Here is a 25,187-nt window from a genome sequence, read left to right on the forward strand (position 1 = left end):
ATCAGGAAGTTAGGCCTCTAACCCATCAGAAGAAATCCCAACATTCCAGCAGACCGAATCGAGATTTGTATCAAAACACAACAGAACAAACAACACACTATACTCCTTATCATATCACTCAATACACTCCGACATATCACTCAACATGTGTAAACTTCAATCCAAAACCTCAGAGGACTGGTAACTCCCACATGTTGACACATGACTCAATTTCAAATAACACAATCGAATTAGAATCACTACCCTTATGACTCCATGAATAAAAATAATTGTACCCATACAGTCATAGTAAAGTAGACTTAAGACATACTACTCTTATTCAAAGGCAACACCCTCTCCTTCTTCCCGTTGGTTCAAATCACAATTAGGGCTATGAACTATAAACTTCATCATAATTATCAATATTACAAATGACCTTCAAAACAGTATTACAAATGACCATACATTCATTATCCAAATGGCTTTCCAGTGAGGGTGATCAAACCACACTGGTAAGTCAGGACAGATGTCAGATGTCATACAAACCCTTCAAAGAAGGGTTTCTAACTATATTAGACTAATTAATTCAAAATAGTCAAACATTTCATGCATTTTGTATCCCAGGTTTACATTAAGTTTCCAGTACATTTCTTATCAAAATAATTCACGTGTTTATTTTTTTTTTAAATCCATGTGTGTGTGCCCCTTTAAGATACCTCAGCACTAAGACAAATGGGAAACCCACTAAACCAAATGAAATAGAACACTCACAATAATCATACATAGTATTTTAAAAACATCAACAAATATTCATAACAAGTGTGTTATGTGTGGGTATTTACAAACCGTATGGTAAAAACAAACAATGGCCAGGCCTTATTTAATTTGGTAGTTTATGGCCTAATCTCACTCACTGCTCTCCCAAGACCATAGCCTCTGGAAAAATTCCAAAGACAGCTAAAATATGACTACCCCCATTCTCCTGGAGAAGTAAAATAACATTTCTTTAGCATTCACTATGCTAATACCATAATCAGCAACCTAAAGGCTTTATCTACAAACAAAACGTGATAATAAAAAGTCCACTGTACTCCCTCAAATCATTCATTGATTTTTTTTATCTACCCCAACGTTTATGTGCGCTTAATTTAGCATGCACTACTCTCAGACACTGCAACATGTATCTCGCCACAGAGTCTAACAATTCACTCCCATATAATATTATATGACTGGTCTCTCTTTTCCATAACCATGCAAAATTATCTTGGTGTCGTTACTAACTGTAATAGAATCGGTGATATTTGAACCCAGGCATCCAAAAAAAGTTGTTTGAGACGTGGTTTCCTACGTCTCCCTTAATGTACATACTGTCGTGGACTTCCAACAGTCTTCAAAGAAAGAATCCTACTCAAGACACATCAGATCTTCCCTTAAGTGGAATCGACACCTTCTAAGATAAACAATAAAAAATAAACAAACCCATAACCCCTTTCCAGTAATCTAATCATTTCAACCTGTTGCATTAATTTAGTAAAAATATATACCTGTTGTTTAACAAATCTAGAACCTTCAAAAAGTTGGTGTTGTCTCATCAGCATAATAGTCTAAACTAACTGCAATCTACTTTAATGACCTGACTAAACAGAACCATATAGACCAAAACAATGTATTACCTCGAAATTGCCTCGCTATTTATGTTGAGTAAATTATCCTTCCAATTAAAACTATGTACACTGTTAAAATGTTCAGTATAACATCTTAAACAAACACTTGCAGCAGTATCTGTCGAGGCAAAACATACCAATAGTGTGGTATTTTATAATCAGAAACCCAGCTTTTAGTCAATACCATGGACCCAATGCTTTTGAAATGATGAAGAAATCCTGCAAATAACCAATTACAATGGTCTGTAGTCATAACATCGGGCACATAACGACACAATTCCCAGAAAATAGCCTATCAGGTCCAAGCGTCTCTCTGCAGAGATTCTCACATGCGCAAAAGGAATAGATTAGCAGTCAACGAGTTAAATCGACATTCATTGATTAGGATACAGATCTTGCACCTTTCAATTAAAGCGCATTATGTTTCCTCATGCAACATATTTCAATTATGACTAAAGATGGCGCTGAAGAACATGGCTGATGTTTTACATTCTCCCAACCCAATGTGCTATTTTTATTTATTTTTTGCATTTTGTGGAACCTAATTTTTTTCACCTATTGTATTCATAATGTCGCTGCTACCGTATCTTATGACCAAAAATCACTTCTGGACATCAGAACAGCGATTACTCACCAAGGACTGGAATAAACTTTTTCCTTTAACGAGTCCGACGAGAAGGATATCCTGCCTTCACTGGAACAGGCACAGGCCCCCGCCTCTTGCGCGAAGAAAAGACGCAGGTAAAGGGGCCGCAGATCGGGCAGCCTTGTGAGAATCCATAGGTGAACGAGGAAACTCCCACTACCATCCATTCTTCTTGCTAAAGTGGCATCATTGGAAAATAAAATGGATGATCTACGATGAAGATTATCCTACCAACTGGACATCGGAAGCCATGGAATACAGGCAACATCCTGTATTCCTGTACATCCATCGGATGTGGCAGGGCTTGAAAACTATTACGGAATATAAAGGGAAACCCAGACGTGAGCTGCCCAGTGACAGGAGCCTACCAGACGAGCTAAATGCCTTTTATGCTCGCTTCAAGGCAAGCACCGCTGAAGCATACATGAGAGCACCAGCTGTTCTGGATGACTGTGTGATAACGCTCTCGGTAGCCAATGTGAACAAAACCTTTAAACAGGTCAACATTCACAACTGTCCAACAGTCAAGTGTCTTCACTGATGTTTTCAACCAACCGAGTCTGTAATACCTACATGTTTCAATCAGACCACCATATTCCCTGTGCCCAAGAAAGCGAAGGTAACCTGACTAAATGATTACTGCCCAGTGGCACGTTGGTAGCCATGAACTGCTTCGAAAGGCTGGTCAAGGCTCACATCAACAGAATCCTCTCGGACACCCTAGACCCACTCCAATTCGCATACCGTCCCAATAGATCCACAGATGATTTAATCTCAATCGCACTCCACACCGCCCTTTCTCACCTGGTCAAAAGTTACACCTATGTGAGAATGCTGTTCACCGACTACAGCACAGTGTTCAACAACAGAGTGCCCATGAAATTCATCACTAAGCTAAGGACTCTGGGACTAAACACCTCCCTCTGTCACGCTCTGGTCTATATTTATTATGTTTATCTTCATTTATTGGGTCATGACAGGGTGTGACATGGGTTTATTTGTGGTGTGTTTCGTCTTGGTGTTGTGTGGGGTGTATAGCATAGTCTATGGTTGCCTGAGGCGGTTCTCAATCAGAGTCAGGTGATTATCGTTGTCTTTGATTGGGAACCATATGTAGGTAGCCATATTCTTTGAGTATTTCGTGGGTGTTTGTTCCTGTCTCTGTGTCTTCACCAGATAGGACTGTTTAGGTTTTCACGTTCCGTTTGTTGTTTTTGTTCATGTTCAGTTATTTCCCGTCTAGTCTACTTTCATTCAATAAACATGAGTAACCATCACGCTGCATTTTGGTCCGCTCCTCCTTCAACAGAAGAAAGCCGTTACACCCTCTGCAACTGGATCCTGGACTTCCTGACGGGCTGCCCCAAGTGGTAAGAGTAGGCAACAATACGTCTGCCACGCTGATCCCTAATACTGGGGCTCCCCAGGGGTGTGTACTTAGTCCCCTCCTGTATTCCCTCTTCACCCACAACTGCTTGGCCAAAAACGACTCCAACACCATCATTGCGTTTGCGGACGACACAACAGTGGTAGGCCTGATCACCGACAACGATGAGACAGCCTATAGGGAGGAGGTCAGAGAACTGGCTGTGTGGTGCCAGGACAACAACCTCTCCCTCAATGTGAGCAAGACAAAAGAGCTGATCGTGGACTACAGGAAAAGGCTGAACAGGCCCCCATTAACATCGACGGATAGTGGAGCGAGAGCTTTGACCCGCTATAGTGGAGCGGGTCGAGAGTTTCAAGTTCCTTGGTGTCCACATCACCAACAATCTATCATGGTCCAAACATACCAAGACAGTTGTGAAAAGGGCACAACATAACCATTTTCCCATCAGGAGACTGAAAAGATTTTGCAATGGTCCCCAGATCCTCAAAAGGTTCTACAGCTGTACCATCATAGAGCACCCTGGCTGGTTGCATCACCGCCTGGTATGGCAACTGCTCGGCATCTGTCCGTAAGGCGCTACACCACTGTACATCAGTACATCACTGGGCCAAGCTTCCTGCCATCCAGGACCTATATAATAGGCGGTGTCAGAGGAAAGCCCATAAAATTGTCAGAGACTCCAGTCACCTAAGCTTTATAGAGTGTTTGCTCTGCTACCGCATGGTAAGCGGATGCAACTCAGCATTCTTTGTCCTCCAAACACGACGAGTTTTTACCAAAAAGTTATATTTTGGTTTCATCTGACCATATGACATTCTCCCAATCTTCTTCTGGATCATACAAATGCTCTCTAGCAAACTTCAAACGGGCCTGAACATGTACGGCACTGCAAGATTTGAGTCCCTGGCGGCATAGTGTGTTACTGATGGTAGGCTTTGTTACTTTGGTCCCAGCTCTCTGCAGGTCATTCACTAGGTCCCCCCGTGTGGTTCTGGGATTTTTGCTCACCACTCTTGTGATCATTTTGACCCCACGGGGGGAACTCTTGCGTGGAGCCCCAGATCGAAGGAGATTATCAGTGTTCTTGTATGTATTCCATTTCCTAACAATTGCTCCCACAGTTGATTTCTTCAAACCAAGCTGCTTACCTATTGCAGATTCAGTCTTCCCAGCCTGGTGCAGGTCTACAATTTTGTTTCTGGTGTCCTTTGACAGCTCTTTGGTCTTGGCCATAGTGGAGTTTGGAGTGTGACTGTTTGAGGTTGTGGACAGGTGTCTTTTATACTGATAACAAGTTCAAACAGGTGCCATTAATACAGGTAACGAGTGGAGGACAGAGGAGCCTCTTAAAGATGAAGTTCCAGGTCTGTGAGAGCCAGAAATCTTGCTTGTTTGTAGGTGATCAAATACTTATTTTCCACCATAATTTGCTTGTTTGTAGGAATAAATTCATAAAAAATCCTACAATGTGATTTTCTGGATTTTTTTTCTCATTTTGTCTGTCATAGTTGAAGTGTACCTATGATGAAAATTACAGGCCTCTCTCATATTTTTAAGTGGGAGAACTTGCACAATTGGTGGCTGACTAAATACTTTTTTGCCCCACTCTATGTATTACAATTATACACTTCAACAGAGTTTACCACTCCTGCTCCAGGGACATCAATGATTACACATTGTAATTATAAAATAGACTACAGACATTATTTAAGTAAAGGCTGATTTGTAATTCATATTCAGAAAAAAACACTACACTACACTTCCTATGCAAATCCAACTCCCTTCATCTGCAGTAATCTCAGGAGGTTCTCCCAGACGTGACGATTGGAAACAGGGCAGCAATGTTTGTTTGTCACCAGAGCAGTTTAGAACATAGTACTATTTGCCTGTGAATAACCAGACCTTCTTGCTATGCTGAATTCTTGATGCACAGCCAAAGGTGCTGCAATATCCTGCCAGCATGCCCACAAGCGAGCCACTCAGGTGGACTGGCATAATAATGTAATGAAACAAGCAGGGAGAAGGTTTCAAACCCTCAACATTCTATCCAGAAGTCCAGCACGCTATCGACTGTGCCCAAATGCATTAATTGGGGTTGGGGCCGATTGTGGCTAAAAACACTTTATCAATTGGAATCTTTAACAAGTGGAAAGGGGGAAAAGTATTATTATTATTAGTTTTTCACATCCGAAGCAGGCTGTCAATTCTGCAAACAACGTTTCTAGGATGGGCTATTAGCTGAATAGACTTGTTACGGTTTTATTCTATCTCCTCCTCTGACGAGGAGGTGTAGCAAGGATCGGACCAAAATGCAGCGTGGTAATTTTGATACATGTTTAATAAAGAAAGAACATGAACAATACAAAACAAGAAACGTAACGCGACAACCTAAACAGCCTAATCTGGTGCAAACTAACACAGAGACAGGAACAATCACCCACGAAACACTCAAAGAATATGGCTGCCTAAATATGGTTCCCAATCAGAGACAACGATAAACACCTGCCTCTGAGAACCACTTCAGGCAACCATAGACTTTTCTAGAAAACCCCACTATACCACAATCCCAATACCTACAAAAAAACAAGACTAAACACACCACATACCAAAACCCATGTCACACCCTGGCCTGACCAAAATAATAATAAAAAAAACATAAAATACTTAGACCAGGGCGTGACAGAACCCCCCCCCCCCCCCCCCAAGGTTCGGACTCCCGGCCGCACACCTAAATGGTCCGGGTGGGCGTCTGTCCACGGTGGCGGCTCCGGCGCGGGACGTGGACCTCACTCCAACAAAGTCTTAGTCCACCTGCATTGCGTCCCTTGATTGGCGACCCTCGCCGCCGACCTTGGCCTAGTAACAGCTCGGGACTGAGGGGTAGCTCGGCACTGAGGGGTAGCTCGGCACTGAGGGGAAGCTCGGCACAGAGGGGTAGCTCGGCACTGAGGGGAAGCTCGGCACTGAGAGGAAGCTCGGCACTGAGAGGAAGCTCAGGCAGGTAGTTGGATCTGGCAGATCCTGGCTGGCTGGTGGTTCCGGCAGATCCTGGCTGACTGGCGGATCCTGGCTGACTGGCGGATCTGGAAGATCTGGCTGACTGGGGGATCCTGGCTGACTGGCGGATCCTGGCTGACTGGCGGATCTGGAAGATCCTGGCTGACTGGCGGCTCTGGCTGCTCCATCCTGACTGGCGGCTCTGGCTGCTCCATGCAGACTGGCAGCTCTGGCTGCTCCATGCAGACTGGCAGCTCTGGCTGCTCCATGCAGACTGGCAGCTCTGGCTGCGCCATGCAGACTGGCAGCTCTGGCAGCGCTGAACAGGCGACGGAGACTCCGGCAGCACAGTAGAGGAGGAAGGTTCTGGCAGCGCTAAACAAGCGGGAGACTCCGGCAACTCAGAACAGGCAGGAGACTCCGGCAGCGCTGTAAAGGAGGAAGGCTCCGGCAGCGCTGGACAGGCAGGAGACTCCGACAGCGCTGTAGAGGAGGAAGGCTCTGGCAGCGCTGGACAGGCGAGGCGCACTGTAGGCCTGATGCGTGGTGCTGGCACTGGTGGTACTGGGCCGAGGACACGCACAGGAAGCCTGGTGCGGGGAGCTGTCACCGGAGGGCTGGTTCGTGGAGGTGGTACTGGATAGACCGGACCGTGCAGGCGCACTGGAGCTCTTGAGCACCGAGCCTGCCCAACCTTACCTGGCTCGATGCCCACTCTAGCCCAGCCGATACGAGGAGCTGGTATGTACCGCACCGGGCTATGCACCCGAACTGGAGACACCGTGCACACCGCAGCATAACACGGTGCCTGCCCGGTCTCTCTAGCCCCCCGGTAAGCACAGGAAGTTTGCGCAGGTGTCCTACCTGGCGTAGCCATACTCCCTGTGAGCCCCCCTCCAAGAAATTTTTGGGGCTGACTCTCGGGCTTCGATCCGCGTCGCCATGGTGCCTCATACCAGCGCCTCGACGCTTTCGCCGCCTCCAGTTCTTCTTTGGGGCAGCGATATTCTCCAGGCTGTGCCCAGTGTCTTTTTCCGTCCAATATCTCCTCCCAAGTCCAGAAGTCCTGTGATCGCTGCTCCTCTTGCCGCTGCCTGTCACCACGCCGCTTGGTCCTGTTGTGGTGGGTGATTCTGTTACGGTTTTCTTCTATCTCCTCCTCTGACGAGGAGGTGTAGCAAGGATCGGACCAAAATGCAGCGTGGTAATTTTGATGCATGTTTAATAAAGAAAGAACACGAACAATACAAAACAAGAAATGTAACGCGACAACCTAAACAGCCTAATCTGGTGCAATCTAACACAGAGACAGGAACAATCACCCACAAAACACTCAAAGAATATGGCTGCCTAAATATGGTTCCCAATCAGAGACAACGATAAACACCTGCCTCTGATTGAGAACCACTTCAGGCAACCATAGACTTTTCTAGAAAACCCCACTATACCACAATCCTGATACCTACAAAAAAACAAGACTAAACACACCACATAATAAGCCCATGTCACACCCTGGCCTGACCAAAATAATAAAGAAAACACAAAATACTTAGACCAGGGGGTGACAAGACTAGTCAACATTTACTTAACAACTGTTTAATGTGAGAAATCCCCACCATCCCCAACTTGAGCTAGGTGTGAATCCCCCCCCAACTTGCATCTACCTACACACGTATCTAACTATGCGTATCTAACTAATGTTCTGAAAAAAACAATATATACTCAGCAAAAAAAGAAACAGCCCTTTTTCAGGACCCTGGCTTTCAAGGATCATTCGTAAAAATCCAAATAACATCACAGATCTTCATCGTAAAGGGTTTAAACACTGTTTCCCACGCTTGTTCAGTGAACCATAAACAATGAACATGCACCTGTGGAACGGTCGTTAAGACACTGTACTGTGAGACGCCTAAGACATCGTTACAGGGTGGACAGCTGATCGTCCTCACAGTGGCAGACCACGTACTTTCGTTAATAAAATATTGATCAAAAAATACTCTTTCAAAATGCAGATGTTGATTTAGTTCTGATCCATAACGAATTACTATGGGAATAAATATAACTGATTTACAGAAATATTGTCCAATGAAGGCACACAATTTAGAATCCTCCAATCCTCTTATGCTCTAGCCTACTCCCGACCATCACATTGTTCCATCCTAACGGAAACCCTGAGGGTTTCGATTTTAGTTTTTCTCAGAATAGAAACACCATAATATCAAACAAATTTATTAAACCAAATTTATTCAAATCAATCCCATGTACTGTGTTATTACAAAACCGGTTTTAAATTCCCTAGTAATGCCAATATGGGAGACTATCAAACGCTTCTCAAAGATGCCCTCTGATGGTCAAACTCGCACTAACTTGCATTAATGTAAAAAATGGCTGACAATTAAATAACGTGCCATAGAACTAATCATGTAAATATTAATTAACTAGGAAGTTGGGGCACCACAGGAAAATGTTTAAAGAGTCACTATTTCCCGAATTTAACTCTTCAGAAATGTTCATATCTTATTGATTACAGTCACTTATTAATGTATTATTACCTCAATAGTCATATTCTGAATGTTGCAAACATTTGTATATCTGCACGAACCCTAGCAGAAATCATGAATCAGTGATATACAAATTGGCTTAATTATTTATTAACTAACTAAATAATCACAGAATTGCATAAACACATACACAATAGGTCATACATTGGTTACTAACATGACACAAAGAAAAAGTCCCTAGTGGACGAAACCGATATGACGGCTTGGTAGACAAAGGAAAGGGGGTGGGGACAGATCAGAAACAGCGGGAGAACAGAATGGACCCACCACATACATAGGGTTGAATACGTTTATCGTGAATATGGATATTTAGCACCCTAACAACCGCTCATTTGGATTTTAGAAATGCGATGTACATATTTAAGTTTGTATGTCGTGGCTGTCTCTCCTTTGAAAACACTGGATCAGTCTGTGGAGAATAGTTCATCAAAGAGTCTCTAGTTGTTTAACTCTGGTCGCCCTGTCCTTTGTAGCTCTGTTATAATGGATAGATCAGGCAAACTGATGGTTGTTGCATAGGGACATGTTCTTGAGAATGGATCTTTCAGAGTACCATTGTTCTTACTTAAATAAATATAAAAATCCATTCTCTCATTTAGAAGGCTAACATCACAATGTTATCTTTCCAAAAGTATTCTTACACTTAATAATTTATTTTATACAACATTCAGATGCAAACCCCATAATTGAGAAGTGTATACAAACAAATACACAGCAATGTGTGTCTCATGTTCTTCGTGAGGTCACCAAATGAAACAAATTCAACATGACAGTTCCTTAAGTGTCCACGGACCAGTCCATCTGTTTGGAATACAGAAATAATGTTACATTTTTCAACATTTTGATGTCAAAGTTTGGCCAAGTGTCTCTCTGTGTTACACAGTCACATTTCAATCTCAATACTACAGAGCCCAGAAGCAGAGTATTTTACGACCGCCATAAAGCGGCCTACTCCACCTCTCCCCTTCTGCAGTAGAGATAGTGCGCTGTAGAGCGGCCCAACTGTAACCTGATCCTTCAAATCTTCACATGAGAGTCATGACATTTTCAATGCTTTTCAAATAGGAAAATTTGTAATTGGGATCTGGTTTCTGATGCATGCACGCCTGCACCAACACACAGACACACACAGACACACACACACACACACACCTTAAACCTAAACCTAACCCTTAAGCTTATAATAGCATTTGAACAAATTCAGGACCTGAAAAATGTCCTGACTTTTCTAAAAAGTTATTGTTCTCCTACCTTTTCAGGACATTAAGGTGAAATATTAGGATATCGGGGTCCTAGTAATTTAGGAAAATAAGTGCACACATACACTCTCACAAACACACATGGACTCATGCACCAACATAACAACTACCTGTAGAAACTTACTGGGTAGAATTAATGCAGCTTATTGACTGTGGTCCAGCCAGCCATATTGTACGTAACCATTGTACCATAACAGACCTATGGAGAACCATGTGGAATGGTAGTTACAAAGTTTCCATCTCTATGCAGATATTCACACATTCTGAATCTGTCAGACGGGCTCTGCTGTGGCTCATTTGTGAAGCCAGAGATAAGGCAAGAACATAGGTGGTGATCCATAATGGTGAGTCAGTTGCAGAACGAATAGAACAGAACGAATAGAGAAGATGTGCAGCTCCAGCCCTGACTTTTCTGTCGATTGTTTTTCTTTGTTTCATCCAGTCAATCAGTCCTGAGCTTCAGTTTAATCCTAGCTAAGACCCCACCTTCTGCTGTCCCCAAAGCAGGGATCTGGTGAGCGTGTGTGCATGTGTGCGCGTGCGTGCGTGTATTTTAAATAAAATTAATTTTGTCTGGTCAAGCCTGGCACAGCTTATGGAAAAACCACATTATTTTATGTGATCTTTTTTATTTTACCAGTTAAATTGACTGAGAAGACATAATTTACAGCAACGACCTGGGCAATAGTTACAGAGGAGAGGAATGAGTCAATTGGAAGCTGGTGATGATTAGTTGGCCAAGATTGTATGAGGGCCAGATCGGGAATTTAGCCAGGACACCGGGTTTAACACACCTACTCTTATGATAAGTGCCACGGGATCTTTTGGTGACCACAGAGAGCCAGGACACCCGTTTAACATCCCATCCGAAAAACAGCAACCGACACAGGGCTATGTCCCCAGTCACTACCCCTGGGGTATTTTTTTAAACCAAAGGAAAGAGTGCCTCCTACTGGCCCTCTAACACCATCTGGTCTCCCATCCAGGGACTGACCAGGACCAACCATGCTTAGCTTTAGCAGCAAACCAGCAGTGGGATACATGGTGTTAGAGTATACTGCTGGTTTGAAGTAAATGTGACAACATGGGGTTGCAGAAATTCAAAATGTGATACCATGAAACTATATTTGTGAAAACATTTCAAAACCCAGTTGTCATTGAGAATATTTTACTTTGTGGCACATTGCTGTATTGATGTATAAATTCATTGTCCCTTGCAGGTTTTGTCTGGTTCCCATATTGTTTCAGGGATGTCCACAAGAATGTCTTTAGCACATTTTGTCATGGTCTTCTGGATTATTTGGGACTCAAACTCACTTTAGATTTGAACTCACAACCTTTCGGTTGCTGCACCACCAGGACTGTGGACATAATGGAGATTGGCTATACATACCTGTCTGTATATTGCCAAGAATATATTTTTGCACTTTGCCTAAAATATATACAACAAGGTGTCATTTCTGTAAAAAGACAGTATGCTGCTTTCATTTAGTGTAAAACATTTTTTTTTACTATTTTCTAGTACCATGACCACACTTGGGACTCAGCCTTAACAGGGATTTGAACATGAAACCTTTTGGTCACTACCAACCTGAAATGTCCTATGACATGTTCTGCAACACCACAAGTTCTCTGAGCATAAAGGAGATAAGGCTACAGACATATTGGCAAAATTACCTTCCTGCACTTCGCTAAATGCTGCCCAGAATTATGTAAAATCACCACCAACTTTGCATTAATTTGAATCTACCAGTGCCCAAGGACACTTTGACAGAGTATATATATGAACGCTTCAGGGATTTGAACTTGCAACTGCTTGGTTGAGTGCATCAGTGTTACTGCAGTGGTTCATACTTTTTGCTTGGAACATGTATTAAATACCCCAAAAATAAATAAGGGTATGGTTAAGGTACAGTGTTGTTCCCTGGGGTACTCACATGGTACAGTTCGGTACCTTGTAGGTAAAAGGCACGGTCATCATTGATAGGTGGTGGTAATGTACTGGTGGGGCTCATTAGCATATTTGGGGACATGGCCAAATGCGTATTTGCACCAAACGTCAGTCAAAGTGTTGTAGCAGTTAAGGGTTTACGTGTTTGATGGTTGTTCTGATGCAAGTTGAGCACTTCCTTTGACACGGTCTGTTCTGCAAACTTTGTAAGCATATGCATCACTAATGAGCTCCACTGTAAAAATGTAATTGTGTATTTTCCAGTAAGTTAACTGCAATTTGTATTTTCTGAACTGGAAACATTATTCAGTAAGTTGCCTTGCTGACATCACTTTTAATTGTAAGCTAGCAGTGACAGTCTAACTGAATATTGGAGGTGTGGCTTTCAGCTAGCTGTCATCCCAGTTAATGTGCTCTGTTGTAATTCTGTTTATTAAGATTGTCAGTTCTCCAGCCCTGTTAAAGGCTGGCATAATTGCATGGCATACCAAAGAGCCATAGAATATTTAATATATAGCTTGTCATGATAATGTAGTACTCCACTGCCACACCATCAGTTCAGTGAGTGTGACATGAGCTAAAGTAATTTACTGTGACACATACAATAACTTGTAGCTAGTTGACAATAAGTTGTGGAAAATGTGACATTATCTTCCTGTGAACCAGCTTCCATCAAACTACTGTAAAATGCCCAGCAAGCTCTTAACAATGCATCGCTTGATTGTCACAAGATCACACAACCTTTGCAGAATTGACAGTGTCAAAAGATATGCTCAACGTTCGACAACATAACGATAAACCACTTAAACTCATACAACATTTTCAGACGGTTGGCACAAATACAACATATTTTAAACTATGCCCCCAAATATGCTAATGACCCGAACGAGCATATTGCCACCGCCTACATTTCAAAGTGCAGTAATGATTGTACCTTGTATTGAATATATTGTGTAGAAATAAACGTACCATTATACTTAGATTTTCCGGACATGTACCCTAAAAGGTTCCGTTTATTTTGTGAACCAAAGAAAAACATTGTACCGTGACCACTCTATTATTTTCTAAAGTGTGGGGATGTACTATATAATTATGGTAACAAATAAGCCATGCAAAAATGTATTCTTGCCAATAAATCTATTGTCGATTTGATGTGGAAAATCACATGGAACACTTCATGTGACATTAAACATTTCACATGTTAAAATGTGTTTTTGGAACACTTCACCTGTGACATTTCATATGTGAAAACGTGATCAAGTGAAATTCATGTTTTTTTTCTCCCCATGTTAGGATGTTTGTAAGAGTTTCTCAAGACATTTGTTTTACCAGTCATCAGGAGTTCACATGATGGTCCCAGATGGTCTCAAACTATCCCAAACAATTATAAATAAAGTCATGAAATGGTATGGAGGTTTTAAAGTTAGTGGGATGTTGTGCAGCTAAAGTATGACCCCACCTGGGATTTGAAGTACACGAATCGTTCTGCTGCACCACAAAGTCTATAACAGTTCCATAAACACGCATTACCTAGCATACATCTCTGTACTTAGCAAAAGAGTTCCATCTGCACTGCTATTTTAGTTATCAATAGAGCCCCAAGGTCGAGGTGTCATAATACCCATAAAACCTAGTGGTCAAACAGGCAAATGGTTCCAATCGTATTTCCACCATTCATGTTTCAATAGGGGATTTTAGAAACACTTAAAATAAAGGCTGTGTTTCGTGTAGGCTTACCCTGGCGTGACGTTTTGATAACCATGTAAATCTCTCTCGGACAAGGTGAGTTTTATCAATATATTAGTCTCTAGTAGATATCATATAAAACTACAACTCCCTGCAAGCTCCTGCACGTAATCTCAAGCTGACACCTTGGCTAACAGGTATTGTGTCAATTGAAAACTTGCAAGACAGTTCACAGATTTCTCCATTTAATGAAATGTAGCCAAATTGGTCATTACTACATTTTAGGGCTGACCCCAATTAGTTGACAGGTCGATTAATTGGACTTTAGGTTGTTGGTCGCCAAGATTATTTTAGTCGCACAGTAATATATGTACAGTGGGGCAAAAAAAGTATTTAGTCAACCACCAATTGTGCAAGTTCTCCCACTTAAAAAAGATGAGAGGCCTGTAATGTTCATCATAGGTACACTTCAACTATGACAGACAAAATGAAAAATAAAAATCCAGAAAATCACATTGTAGGATTTTTTATGAATTTATTTGCAAATTATGGTGGAAAATAAGTATTTGGTCAATAACAAAAGTTTCTCAATACTTTGTTATATACCCTTTGTTGGCAATGACAGAGGTCAAACGTTTTCTGTGAGTATTCACAAGGTTTTCACACACTGTTGCTGGTATTTTGGCCCATTCCTCCATGCAGATCTCCTCTAGAGCAGTGATGTTTTGGGGCTGTTGCTGGGCAACATGGACTTTCAACTCACTCCAAAGATTTTCTATGGGGTTGAGATCTGGAGACTGGCTAGACCACTCCAGGACCTTGAAATCCTTCTTACAAAGCTACTCCTTCATTGCCCGGGCGGTGTGTTTGGTATCATTGTCATGCTGAAAGACCCAGCCACGTTTCATTTTCAATGCCCTTGCTGATGGAAGGAGGTTTTCACTCAAAATCTCACGATACATGGCCCCATTCATTCTTTCCTTTACACGGATCAGTCGTCCTGGTCCCTCTGCAGAAAAACAGCCCAAAAGCCTGATGTTTCCACCCCCATGCTTCACAGTAGGTATGGTGTTCTTTGGATGCAACTCAGCATTCTTTGTCCTCCAAACACGACGAGTTGAGTTTTTACCAAAAAGTTATATTTTGGTTTCATCTGACCATATGACATTCTCCCAATCTTCTTCTGGATCATCCAAATGCTCTCTAGCAAACTTTTGTCATTCACTAGGTCCTCCCGTGTGGTTCTGGGATTTTTGCTCACCGTTCTTGTGATCATTTTGACCCCACGAGGTGAGATCTTGCATGGAGCCCTAGATCGATCGAGATTATCAGTTGTATGTCTTCCATTTCTTAATAATTGCTCACACAGTTGATTTCTTCAAACCAAGCTGCTTACCTATTGCAGATTCAGTCTTCCCAGCCTGGTGCAGGTCTACAATTTTGTTTCTGGTGTCCTTTTACAGCTCTTTGGTCTTGGCCATAGTGGAGTTTGGAGTGTGACTGTTTGAGGTTGTGGACAGGTGTCTTTTATACTGATAACAAGTTCAAACAGGTGCCATTAATACAGGTAACGTGTGGAGGACAGAGGAGCCTCTTAAAGAAGAAGTTACAGGTCTGTGAGAGCCAGAAATATTGCTTGTTTGTGGGAATTAATTCATTAAAAATCCTACAATGTGATTTTCTGGATTTTTTTTCTCATTTTGTCTGTCATAGTTGAAGTGTACCAATGATGAAAATTACAGGTCTCTCATCTTTTTAAGTGGGAGAACTTGCACAATTGGTGGCTGACTAAATACTTTTTTGCCCCACTGTATGTGTATATACAGTACAAGTCAAAGGTTTGGATACACCTACTCATTCAAGGGGTTTTCTTTATTGTTACTATTTTCTACATTGTAAAATAATAGTGAGGGCATCAAAACTATGAAATAACAAACATGGAATCATGTAGTAACCAAAAAAGTGTTATATATTTAAAAATATATTTGAGATTTGAGATTTTTCAAAGTAGTCACCCTTTGCCTTGATGACAGCTTTGCACACACTTGGCATTTTCTCAACCAGCTTCATGAGTTAGTCACCTGGAATGCATTTCAAATAACATGTGTGCCTTGTTAAAAGTTAATTTGAGCCAATCAGTTATGTTGTTACAAGGTAGGGGTGATATACAGAAGATAGCCCTATTTGGTAAAATGTCCATATTATGGCAATAACAGCTCAAATAAGCAAAGAGAAATTACACTCCATCATTAATTTAACACAGGAAGGTTAGTCAAATCCGGGAAATTTCAAGAACTTTAAAGTTTATACAAATGCAGTCGCAAAAACCTTCAAACTTTATAATGAAGCTGTCTCTCACGAGGACCACCACAGGAAAAGAAGATCCAGAGATACCTCTACTGCAGAGGAAACGTTCATTAGATTTAACTGCACCTCAGATTGCAGCCCAAATAAATGCTTCACAGAGTTCAACAGTCACATCTCAACATCAATTTTTCAGAGGATATTGCGTGAATCAGGCCTTCATGGTTGAATTGCTGCAAAGAAACCACTACTAAAGGACACCAATAATAAGAAGAGACTTGCTTAGAATGGTAGAAATCTGTCCTTTGGTCAAATTGGTCCAAATTTGTGATTTTTGGCTCCAACCATCATGTCGTTGTGAGACGCAGACTAGGTGAATGGATAACCTCCGCATAAGTGGTTCCCACCGTGAAGCATAGAGGAAGAGGTGTGATGGTGTGTGGATGCTTTGCTGGTGACACTGTCTGTGATTTATTTAGAATTCAAGGCACACTTAACCAGCATGGCTACCACAGCATTCTGCAACAATACGCCATGCCACCTGGTTTCGCTTATTAGGACTATCATTTGTTTTTCAACAGGACAATGATCCAAAACACACCTCCAGGCTGTGTAAGGGCAATTTGACCAAGAAGGAGAGCGATTGAGTGCTGCTTCAGATGACCTGGCCTCCACAATCACCTGACCTCAACCCAATTGAGATGGTTTGGGATGTGTTGGACTGTAGAATGAAGGAAAAGCAGCCAACAAGTGCTCAGCATATGTGGGAACTGTTAGAAAAGCATTCCAGGTGAAGCTGGTTGAGAGAAGGCCAAGTGTGCAAAGCTGTCATTAAGGCATAGAGTGGCTTCTTTGAAGAATCTCAAATCTCATATATTTGATTTGTTTCTTGCTTACTACATGATTCCATGTGTTATTTCATGGTTTTGATGACTCCACTATTATTCTACACTGTAGAAAATAGTAAAAATGAACAAAAACCCTTGAATGAGTAGGTGTGTCCAAACTTTTGACTGGTACTGTATGTTGTCTTCCTCTGTTTTCAAATCTTGCTGACATCTCTCTCGCTCTCTCTCCCTGCAGTGAGGTTCGCAGACTGTGGCCTGGGCGACAGGGTTCTGTTGGAGGTGGTTGACGTGGAGGACTTCAGGCTGGATGAGGATGGCACGGTGTACGCCCGGCATGCCTTCCGTCTTGCCGACAGGAAGAGCGCGTTGGTGGTGCGAGCGAGGGATCTGGAGACCAAGGAGGATTGGAAGACGCATGTTTACCTCCTCCTCCGGAACGAAGGAAAGCGAGAGACGACAGAACACAAACTCATCAAACAGGTCTGGGATATAATACCGATTTTCTTTTTCATTTAACAGACGACTTATCCAAAGCAATACACTTTTACACTACGCATATGTGGCCCATGCGGGAATTGAAAACACAACCCATGCATTCTGTAAAAACTCCTGGCCCTAAACATGATGATGAAGTATAATGTTATCGGGGGTATATACCTACTCTGTTAGTCGTTGATAGCCAGTAAAGTGCTGATAACCACAGAAAGAAGACAAGGCTCACTACAGTACAGTGTGCATCCCAGATATCACCCAATTTCCTTTATAGTGTGCCATTTATCACCAGGTCCCTGGTCAATAGTAGTGCACTATGTAGGGAACAGGGTAGCATTTGGAATGCAGACAGCATCTGCACAGCAAATTCTCCAGTTTTAAAAAAACAAACAAATTTAACACTTAGTGTTTAATCAACACTGAAAGTGTTGTGAGTCTGTGGACCCATTTAGACACGCCAAATGTGTTAAATTAACACACTGCTTAGTGTAAAGCCTTATTCTAATTGAGTTTACACCCATGACTCAAGTTGTTAGTGGCAGGGACATGGTTGTTCCATTTTCTGCTTTCAAGGTGATGTGTTATTCTTATTGGAAACCAGCCAGTGTTGGGATGTCCACCTTTTCATCACCCACAACCTGTATTCAGACAATTTACCAGGGTTGGAAAGACTAAGCTATAAGACTACCTAAAGCATCTAAACTGGATCAAACGTTTCAGTAATGGGTGCAATAATTCACATTTCAGGACCCCGTGTTAGTGTAAAACTAAGCCCTCAAAATAAGGCCTTATAAAATACATATTGTGTTAAATATGTATTATTTTTAATGGTAACATTTTTACTTTGTGAAGGCCACAGGACTGAAAATGGATGAATGCAGCTACCATGTCTCTGTCACTAACAAATAGAGTCAAAGGTGGTAATTCTACAATTTACTTGAAAGCCAAGGCACTCTGGGAAATATTTGAATAAGGTTTTACACTAAGCAGTGTTTAACACTGTTTTGGCATCTATATGGGTCCACAGATTCAACACTTTCAGTAATGATTTAAAACTTTTTTGTTCTTTAAACCTCGACAATTTGCTTTGTGGTGCTACTGCCTGCTGTTCGTTAATTAGAGCAATAAGGAGGTCCTCTATATATGAGCAGACATTCCCCAGTAAACATTTTCCCAGAAATAGTGCAGTGCCATATGCTTAGTGTGTCCATTAATGTCTCACAGCATTCTGTGGGAGCAGGGAAAACAGTGTGAGGAAAGAAAAAGCTGTTAAAATACCACCGATACCAAACTTGTGAATAAAAGCTGTGAAATTGAACAAGTGGAGTGTTAGGCAGCTATTCGTCAGCTAGCTTGCTCAACAGACGGATGGATCAGAATGCTCTGAGAAAAGGGGGGAAGGAGAGGGAGAGTTTGGGAGAGTTATGACGCAGAAGAAGGCTGTTGGATGAGGGTATATAGGGGAAAGATGGAGAGAATGAAGTGAAAGAGAGAAAGGATGAAAATATAGGGATAGAGATTAGGTGGAGGGATGCAGCGAGAGGATGAGATGGCTGAAGGGTTGTATTCAGATTCAGATTAGAGTGTGGAGGAAACAAAACTGCATTCCTAGGCTGCAAATATATATGAGGACACACACACAGGTTACATATACAGCCAGCCAGCCAGTCTGATCATTGGTCAGGTCCTCAGAAATGATGTCAGTAATCCAGCTCTGTGGAACGAGGCCATGAATACACTAAATCATAGCGTTTGTCATAGTGTTTTTGTGTGTGTTGGTGTGTGGGTCTGAGTAATCTGCGTGTCTCTGTGTGTGTGTGTGTGTGGTGTGTGTGTAACCTTTGTTGTTGTCACATCTCTGCAGGTGAACTCCAGCTCTGCAGCTGTGACTCAGCAGGTGCGAGAGATCGTGTTTCCATGGCACAGCTTGGTCGTTGGGGACGATGGATCTCTGAGGCGGGTGAAGAGGGACTGGGTCATTCCCCCCATCAACGTTCCTGAGAACTCACGAGGACAGTTCCCCGAGGAGCTAGTCAGGGTAGGGGAGACACATACACGGAGACACACACAAACGGGTTGTAAGTAAGCATTTCACGGTAAAGTCTACACATGTTGTATTTCCTCCGAACACCATCTGCTGATATATTTATATTGTAATCAGCGGCATAAGGCTGAGTCAGGGGGTTAATGGGAGTGTGATGGTGATTTATACATGTTTATTAAGGTTTATTGTGCATCTGCTGTTTCCTGTCTGTACTATACAGCCCATGTATGGTTTTGAGGGGAGCTAAAGATGTTTTGAATAAAAGTGTGGTTGTAAATGTACTGTATCTAAACTGGGAATATCTCTCACTCTACCTCCCTCTGTCTCTCTCCCTCCTGCTAGATCCGGTCGGACCGTGATAAGAACAGTCTCCTGCGTTACAGTGTGACTGGACCCGGTGCTGACCAGTCTCCGACCGGGATCTTTATCATCAACCCCATCTCTGGACAGCTCTCTGTGACCAAACCCCTCGACCGGGAACACATCTCCAACTTCCATGTAAGTGTTCAGCTCATAGAATTAGAATGAGTAGAATTAGCATCCACATTCCTGTCAATTACTCCATAATGGGTGGCTTGCCAAAATTCTTTATCGGTCTTTGTGAAATGTAGTAAAACGCCATACAGAGTAAGTTGGACAGGAAACTTTGATCTTGAGAACACACTCAATGCAGACACACAAGCAACTATGATCTGCAGCAGAGCATTTGCATGAAGGATGGGGCCACCTCGTGAATATTCATAGAGTGATGTAGCTGTCAGAGTCACTGAAGCTCTGTCATGAATACTAATTAGGTGTTGCCGTGGCAGTACTGGAGACATGTTATAGGGAGCTACACAGCCAGGATTGCAGCTATGAGACAGGGTATAGGAGTAGGTACTGTAACAGCTGTATGTTATGGTAGCTACTACTCCCCGCCTAGCGGTAGGCCTCTACCTCTCTGCCATGGCTGTTTTGGAGACAGGGGAGCGTACTCAGCTTTCATCCCTGTAGTGGGGAGAGGCCCTAGGAGAGAAACACTTAAGAATCCTTAGATCCAACCTTGAGAGGCCAAGTGTATACAAACCTCAGAGTCAATAGCCCTGTTCCAATCCCGATAACTTACACCCTTCCCCTCTCTCTGCCCTTGGTGGATTGCCCTATGAAGTGTAAGCAAAACACTGAATACTACACCAATCCTATCCAAGGTCTATGAGGAGCGTTTACCATAATGCTTACACATATGGAATCCTTTCTGATCCATGTGAGAGAGAAAACAAGAGAAGAGGGAAAGTCATGAGTTATCGAGTTGGAAACAAATGTGATAGAAAGAGAACAGCCATGGCCTGGTGAATTCAGACTGAACGCTATGCTAACAGTCTGGTTTAACCAGGTTAAGACAACCATGCCCTAACCCTGTATTAGTCTCTGGAACTGCGAGCCCATACCATTCCCATAAGTGTGTCTAACCATGAACCTGTATTTGTGTGTCTATAGTTGACAGCCCGTGTCCTTACCATGCGTTTAACCTGTACTACTGTATGCATCCGTGTAGCTGCGAGCCCATGCTGTGGACCTGAATGGGAACCAGATAGAGAACCCCATAGACATCGTCATCAACGTCATAGACATGAATGACAACAGACCAGAGTTCACACACACCATCTACAACGGATCAGTACCAGAGGGATCCAAACCAGGTAACAACGCACACGCACGCATGCACGTATATTCCATTGTGTGAGAGGTTTTAATTGACTTGTTTGGTTCACGTTTCCAGGGTCCTTTGTGATGACAGTTACGTCACTGGACAAGGATGACCCTAAAACAGCCAATGGGATGCTCCGATACAAGATTATATCTCAGAATCCTGAAAACCCCTCCTCCAACATGTTCACAATCAACAACAAGACAGGAGGAATCATCACTGTGGCTGCAGGGCTAGACAGAGAGGTGTGTGTGTCAATGTGTTTCAATGTTTTTATGATTGTGTGTTCACAATATAGACTGTCTATATTATACGCTGTAACATGGACCTGTACCCTGTTGTCTTCCTTCTTCCAGAAAGTTCCTCAGTACACGTTAATCATCCAGGCTACTGACATGGAGGGGAACCCAACCTATGGCCTGTCTAACACAGCTACGGCTATCATCAGGATCACTGACGTCAATGATAACCCCCCGGAGTTCACCGCTGACAAAGTAAGTCACAGACAGATAAACAGACATACTGACAGATAGACAGACACACACACACGAATGTGCACACACAGATGCATACAGACATACAATACACGAACACGTACAAACAGACACACACACTTTCTCTCTCAAACACAGGGGGGAAAAAACACAGAATATATTTTTTTCAAATAAACCAAATGTTTTATCATAAGAGACTATCTTTCTCCTATTATTGAGCAATATTTTCATCTTTCACTCCCGCCTCTCTCTTTCACTTCCCCTCGCTCTGTAGTTCTATGGAGAGGTGCAGGAGAACCGTGTGAATGTGATCGTAGCTAATCTGACAGTAACAGATAAGGACCAGCCCCACAGCGCAGCCTGGAGTACTGTGTACAGGATCACAGCTGGAGACTCCACTGGACGCTTCTCCATCCCCACTGACCTCACCACCAATGAGGGACTGGTCACTGTGGTTAAGGTATGGATTTACACAGCTCTGATGAGAAATATTTCCAATGTATTTTTTTTATGAATGGAAAATGAACTTTTACAGCATATACCTGTATATACATGCAGACAAAGAGACAGAGATACAGCACAGACTTATTCTACATTCTGTTGTGTTATAGCCTGAATGCAAAATTGATTAAATAGATGTTTTTCTTACCCATCTACACACGAAGTGAAAACATGTTTTTTGACATTTTTGCAAATGTATTGAAAATTAAATACCGAAATATCTCATTTACATAAGTATTCACATCCCTGAGTAAATATGTGTTAGAATCACATTTGGCAGTGATTACAGCTGTGAGTCTTTATGGGTAAGTCTCTAAGAGCTTTGCAAACCTGGATTATACAATGTTTGCACATTAATCTTTGAAAAATTCTTCAAGCTCTGTCAAGTTGGTTGTTGATCATTGCTAGACAGCCATTTCCAAGTCTTGACAAAGATTTTAAAGCTGATTTAAATCAAAACTGTAACTAGGCCACTCAAGAACATTTAATGTCATCTTGGTAAGGTACTCCAGTGTACTATATATTTTGCCTTGTATTTTAGGTTATTGACCTGCTGAATTTGTCTCCCAGTGTCTGTTGGCAAGCAGACTGAAGCAGGTTTTCCTTTAGGTTTTTTTCCTGTGCTTAGCTCTATTCCATGTCTTTTTAATCATAAAAAAACTCCCCAGACCTTAGCAAGCATACCCATAACATCATGCAGCCACCACCATGCTTAAAAATATGAAGAGTGGTACTCAGTAATGTGTTGCGTTAGATTTGCCCCAAACATAAAACTTTCAAAGTTCCTTTCTGTGCCACGTTTTTTTGGTGAAATCGCTTAGCGGTTTCCTTCATGGTGAAATACCTTAGCGGTTTCCTTCATGGTGAAATACCTTAGCGGTTTCCTTCATGGTGAAATAGCTTAGCGGTTTCCTTCATGGTGAAATAGCTTAGCGGTTTCCTTCATGGTGAAATACCTTAGCGGTTTCCTTCCACTCCGGCAACTGAGTTAGGAAGGATGCCTGTGTCTTTGTAGTGAGTGCGTGGATTGATACACCATCCAAAGTGTAGTGAATAACTTCACCATGCTAAAGTGAGTCCATGCAACTTGACTTATTAAGAGCATTTTTACTCTTAAGGGGGTTGAATACTTGACTCAAGACATTTCAGATTTTCATTTTTAATTCATTTCTAAACATTTCTAAAAACAAAATTCCACTTTGACATTATGGAGTATTGTGTCAAGAAATCTCAATTGAATACATTTTAAATTCAGGCTATAACACAACAAAATGTGGAAAAAGTCAAGGGGTTTGATTACTTTCTGAAGCCACTGTACATTACGGCTGTTTTGTGTGAGCTTTGGTATGTAAGATTGACAAACAAATTGAAGTGTAAACTGCGTGGCTAACTGGTATGTGTGTATCTCTCCAGCCTATAGACTATGAGGTGAGTCGTTCCTTCGTGCTGACGGTACTGGCTGAGAACGAGGTTTCCCTGGCCCGTGGTATCCACCTGCCCCGTCAGTCCACCGCCACCGTTTCTGTACGCATCACAGACGTCAACGAGAGCCCAGAGTTCTCCCCCAACCCCAAAGTCATCAAACTCGAGGAGGGGCTACCGGGCGGCTCGCTACTCACCACCTTTACAGCACAGGACCCTGACAGATACATGCAACAGAACATACGGTAAGTAGATGAGAGAGGGATCAGCATTGGGCACGTTAGCTAATATATATATATATATGTATATATATATATATTTTTAACTTTTATTTAACTAGGCAAGTCAGTTAAGAACAAATTCTTATTTACAATGACAGCCTAGGAGCAGTGGGTTAACAGCCTTGTTCAGGGGCAAAATTAAAGATTTTTACCTTGTCAGCTCAGAGATTTTATCTAGCAACCTTCCGGTTACCGGCCCAACGCTCTAACCACTAGTCTACCTGCCGCGTCAATGTGTTTTTTTTATGTGTTGAATGTCTATGTTTCAAATGCCTTACATAGTTTCGCATTACTTCCTGTTGTAATTCACCCGCTCCAAAGTTCCTAATCATTCGCAATGCTCCAATGGATAGGAACTGTCGTCAAGTCTGACACCTCGAATAAGCTCACGTTTCAAACTCATGTAAGCTGGTGAGGACAATGGCAAAAACGGAGAGCATTTCTTGAAAAAAAGCAATTGTTTAAATGGCTAAATAAGCAAACAGTGCACCAGAGGAACCTGCAACTCTGATTCCTGAAATGCAGAGCCTGTTGAGATTATTTATTTTTATCCAAATTATACTTTTGTTATATTGTTTGCTAGCTCTCAGTCTCATGAACCACCTTACATTGCTAGCTAGTCACTTAAAGGTCCAATGCACCCGTTTTTATTGTAATATCAAATCATTTCTGGGCAGCAATTGAGTACCTTACTGTGATTGTTTTCAATTAAAAAGGTCAAAAATAAATTCAAATATTTCTCAAGCTAAAATGTTGTTTGGACTGTCTGAGAATTGTATGAGTGTTAAGAGGAAATGGAAAATTAGCTGGTTTTGGCAGAGTGGTTTGAAACGCTCTTATTGGTCTATTAACCAATTTACTGCATGGGGATGTCGCCATGGAAGGCCAAATCTCCATCCCACCAAAGCAGGCTGAACTTTCAAACTCCTGATTCATCTCCCTGTATAAAAACACAGTTTGAGATCATTGTGAGGGGATTTC

The 25,187-nt window shown here is 42.2% G+C and overlaps 1 protein-coding gene across 1 annotated transcript in view; it reads left to right on the forward strand.

Annotated features, from left to right (window-relative positions):
- Positions 1-25,187, forward strand: part of LOC135556239 (cadherin-2-like) — an 83,956-nt gene that overhangs the window by 29,019 nt on the left and 29,750 nt on the right. Inside the window, exons 3-10 of the mRNA XM_064989260.1 lie at positions 17,521-17,765; positions 19,642-19,815; positions 20,164-20,319; positions 21,356-21,500; positions 21,581-21,753; positions 21,865-22,002; positions 22,277-22,462; positions 23,917-24,170. Of these exons, the coding sequence (XP_064845332.1) occupies positions 17,521-17,765; positions 19,642-19,815; positions 20,164-20,319; positions 21,356-21,500; positions 21,581-21,753; positions 21,865-22,002; positions 22,277-22,462; positions 23,917-24,170 (1,471 nt within the window). The remainder of the gene's footprint in view (positions 1-17,520; positions 17,766-19,641; positions 19,816-20,163; positions 20,320-21,355; positions 21,501-21,580; positions 21,754-21,864; positions 22,003-22,276; positions 22,463-23,916; positions 24,171-25,187) is intronic.

The sequence above is a fragment of the Oncorhynchus masou genome, chromosome 15 (assembly GCF_036934945.1).
Source record: "Oncorhynchus masou masou isolate Uvic2021 chromosome 15, UVic_Omas_1.1, whole genome shotgun sequence".
Taxonomy (NCBI): domain Eukaryota; kingdom Metazoa; phylum Chordata; class Actinopteri; order Salmoniformes; family Salmonidae; genus Oncorhynchus; species Oncorhynchus masou.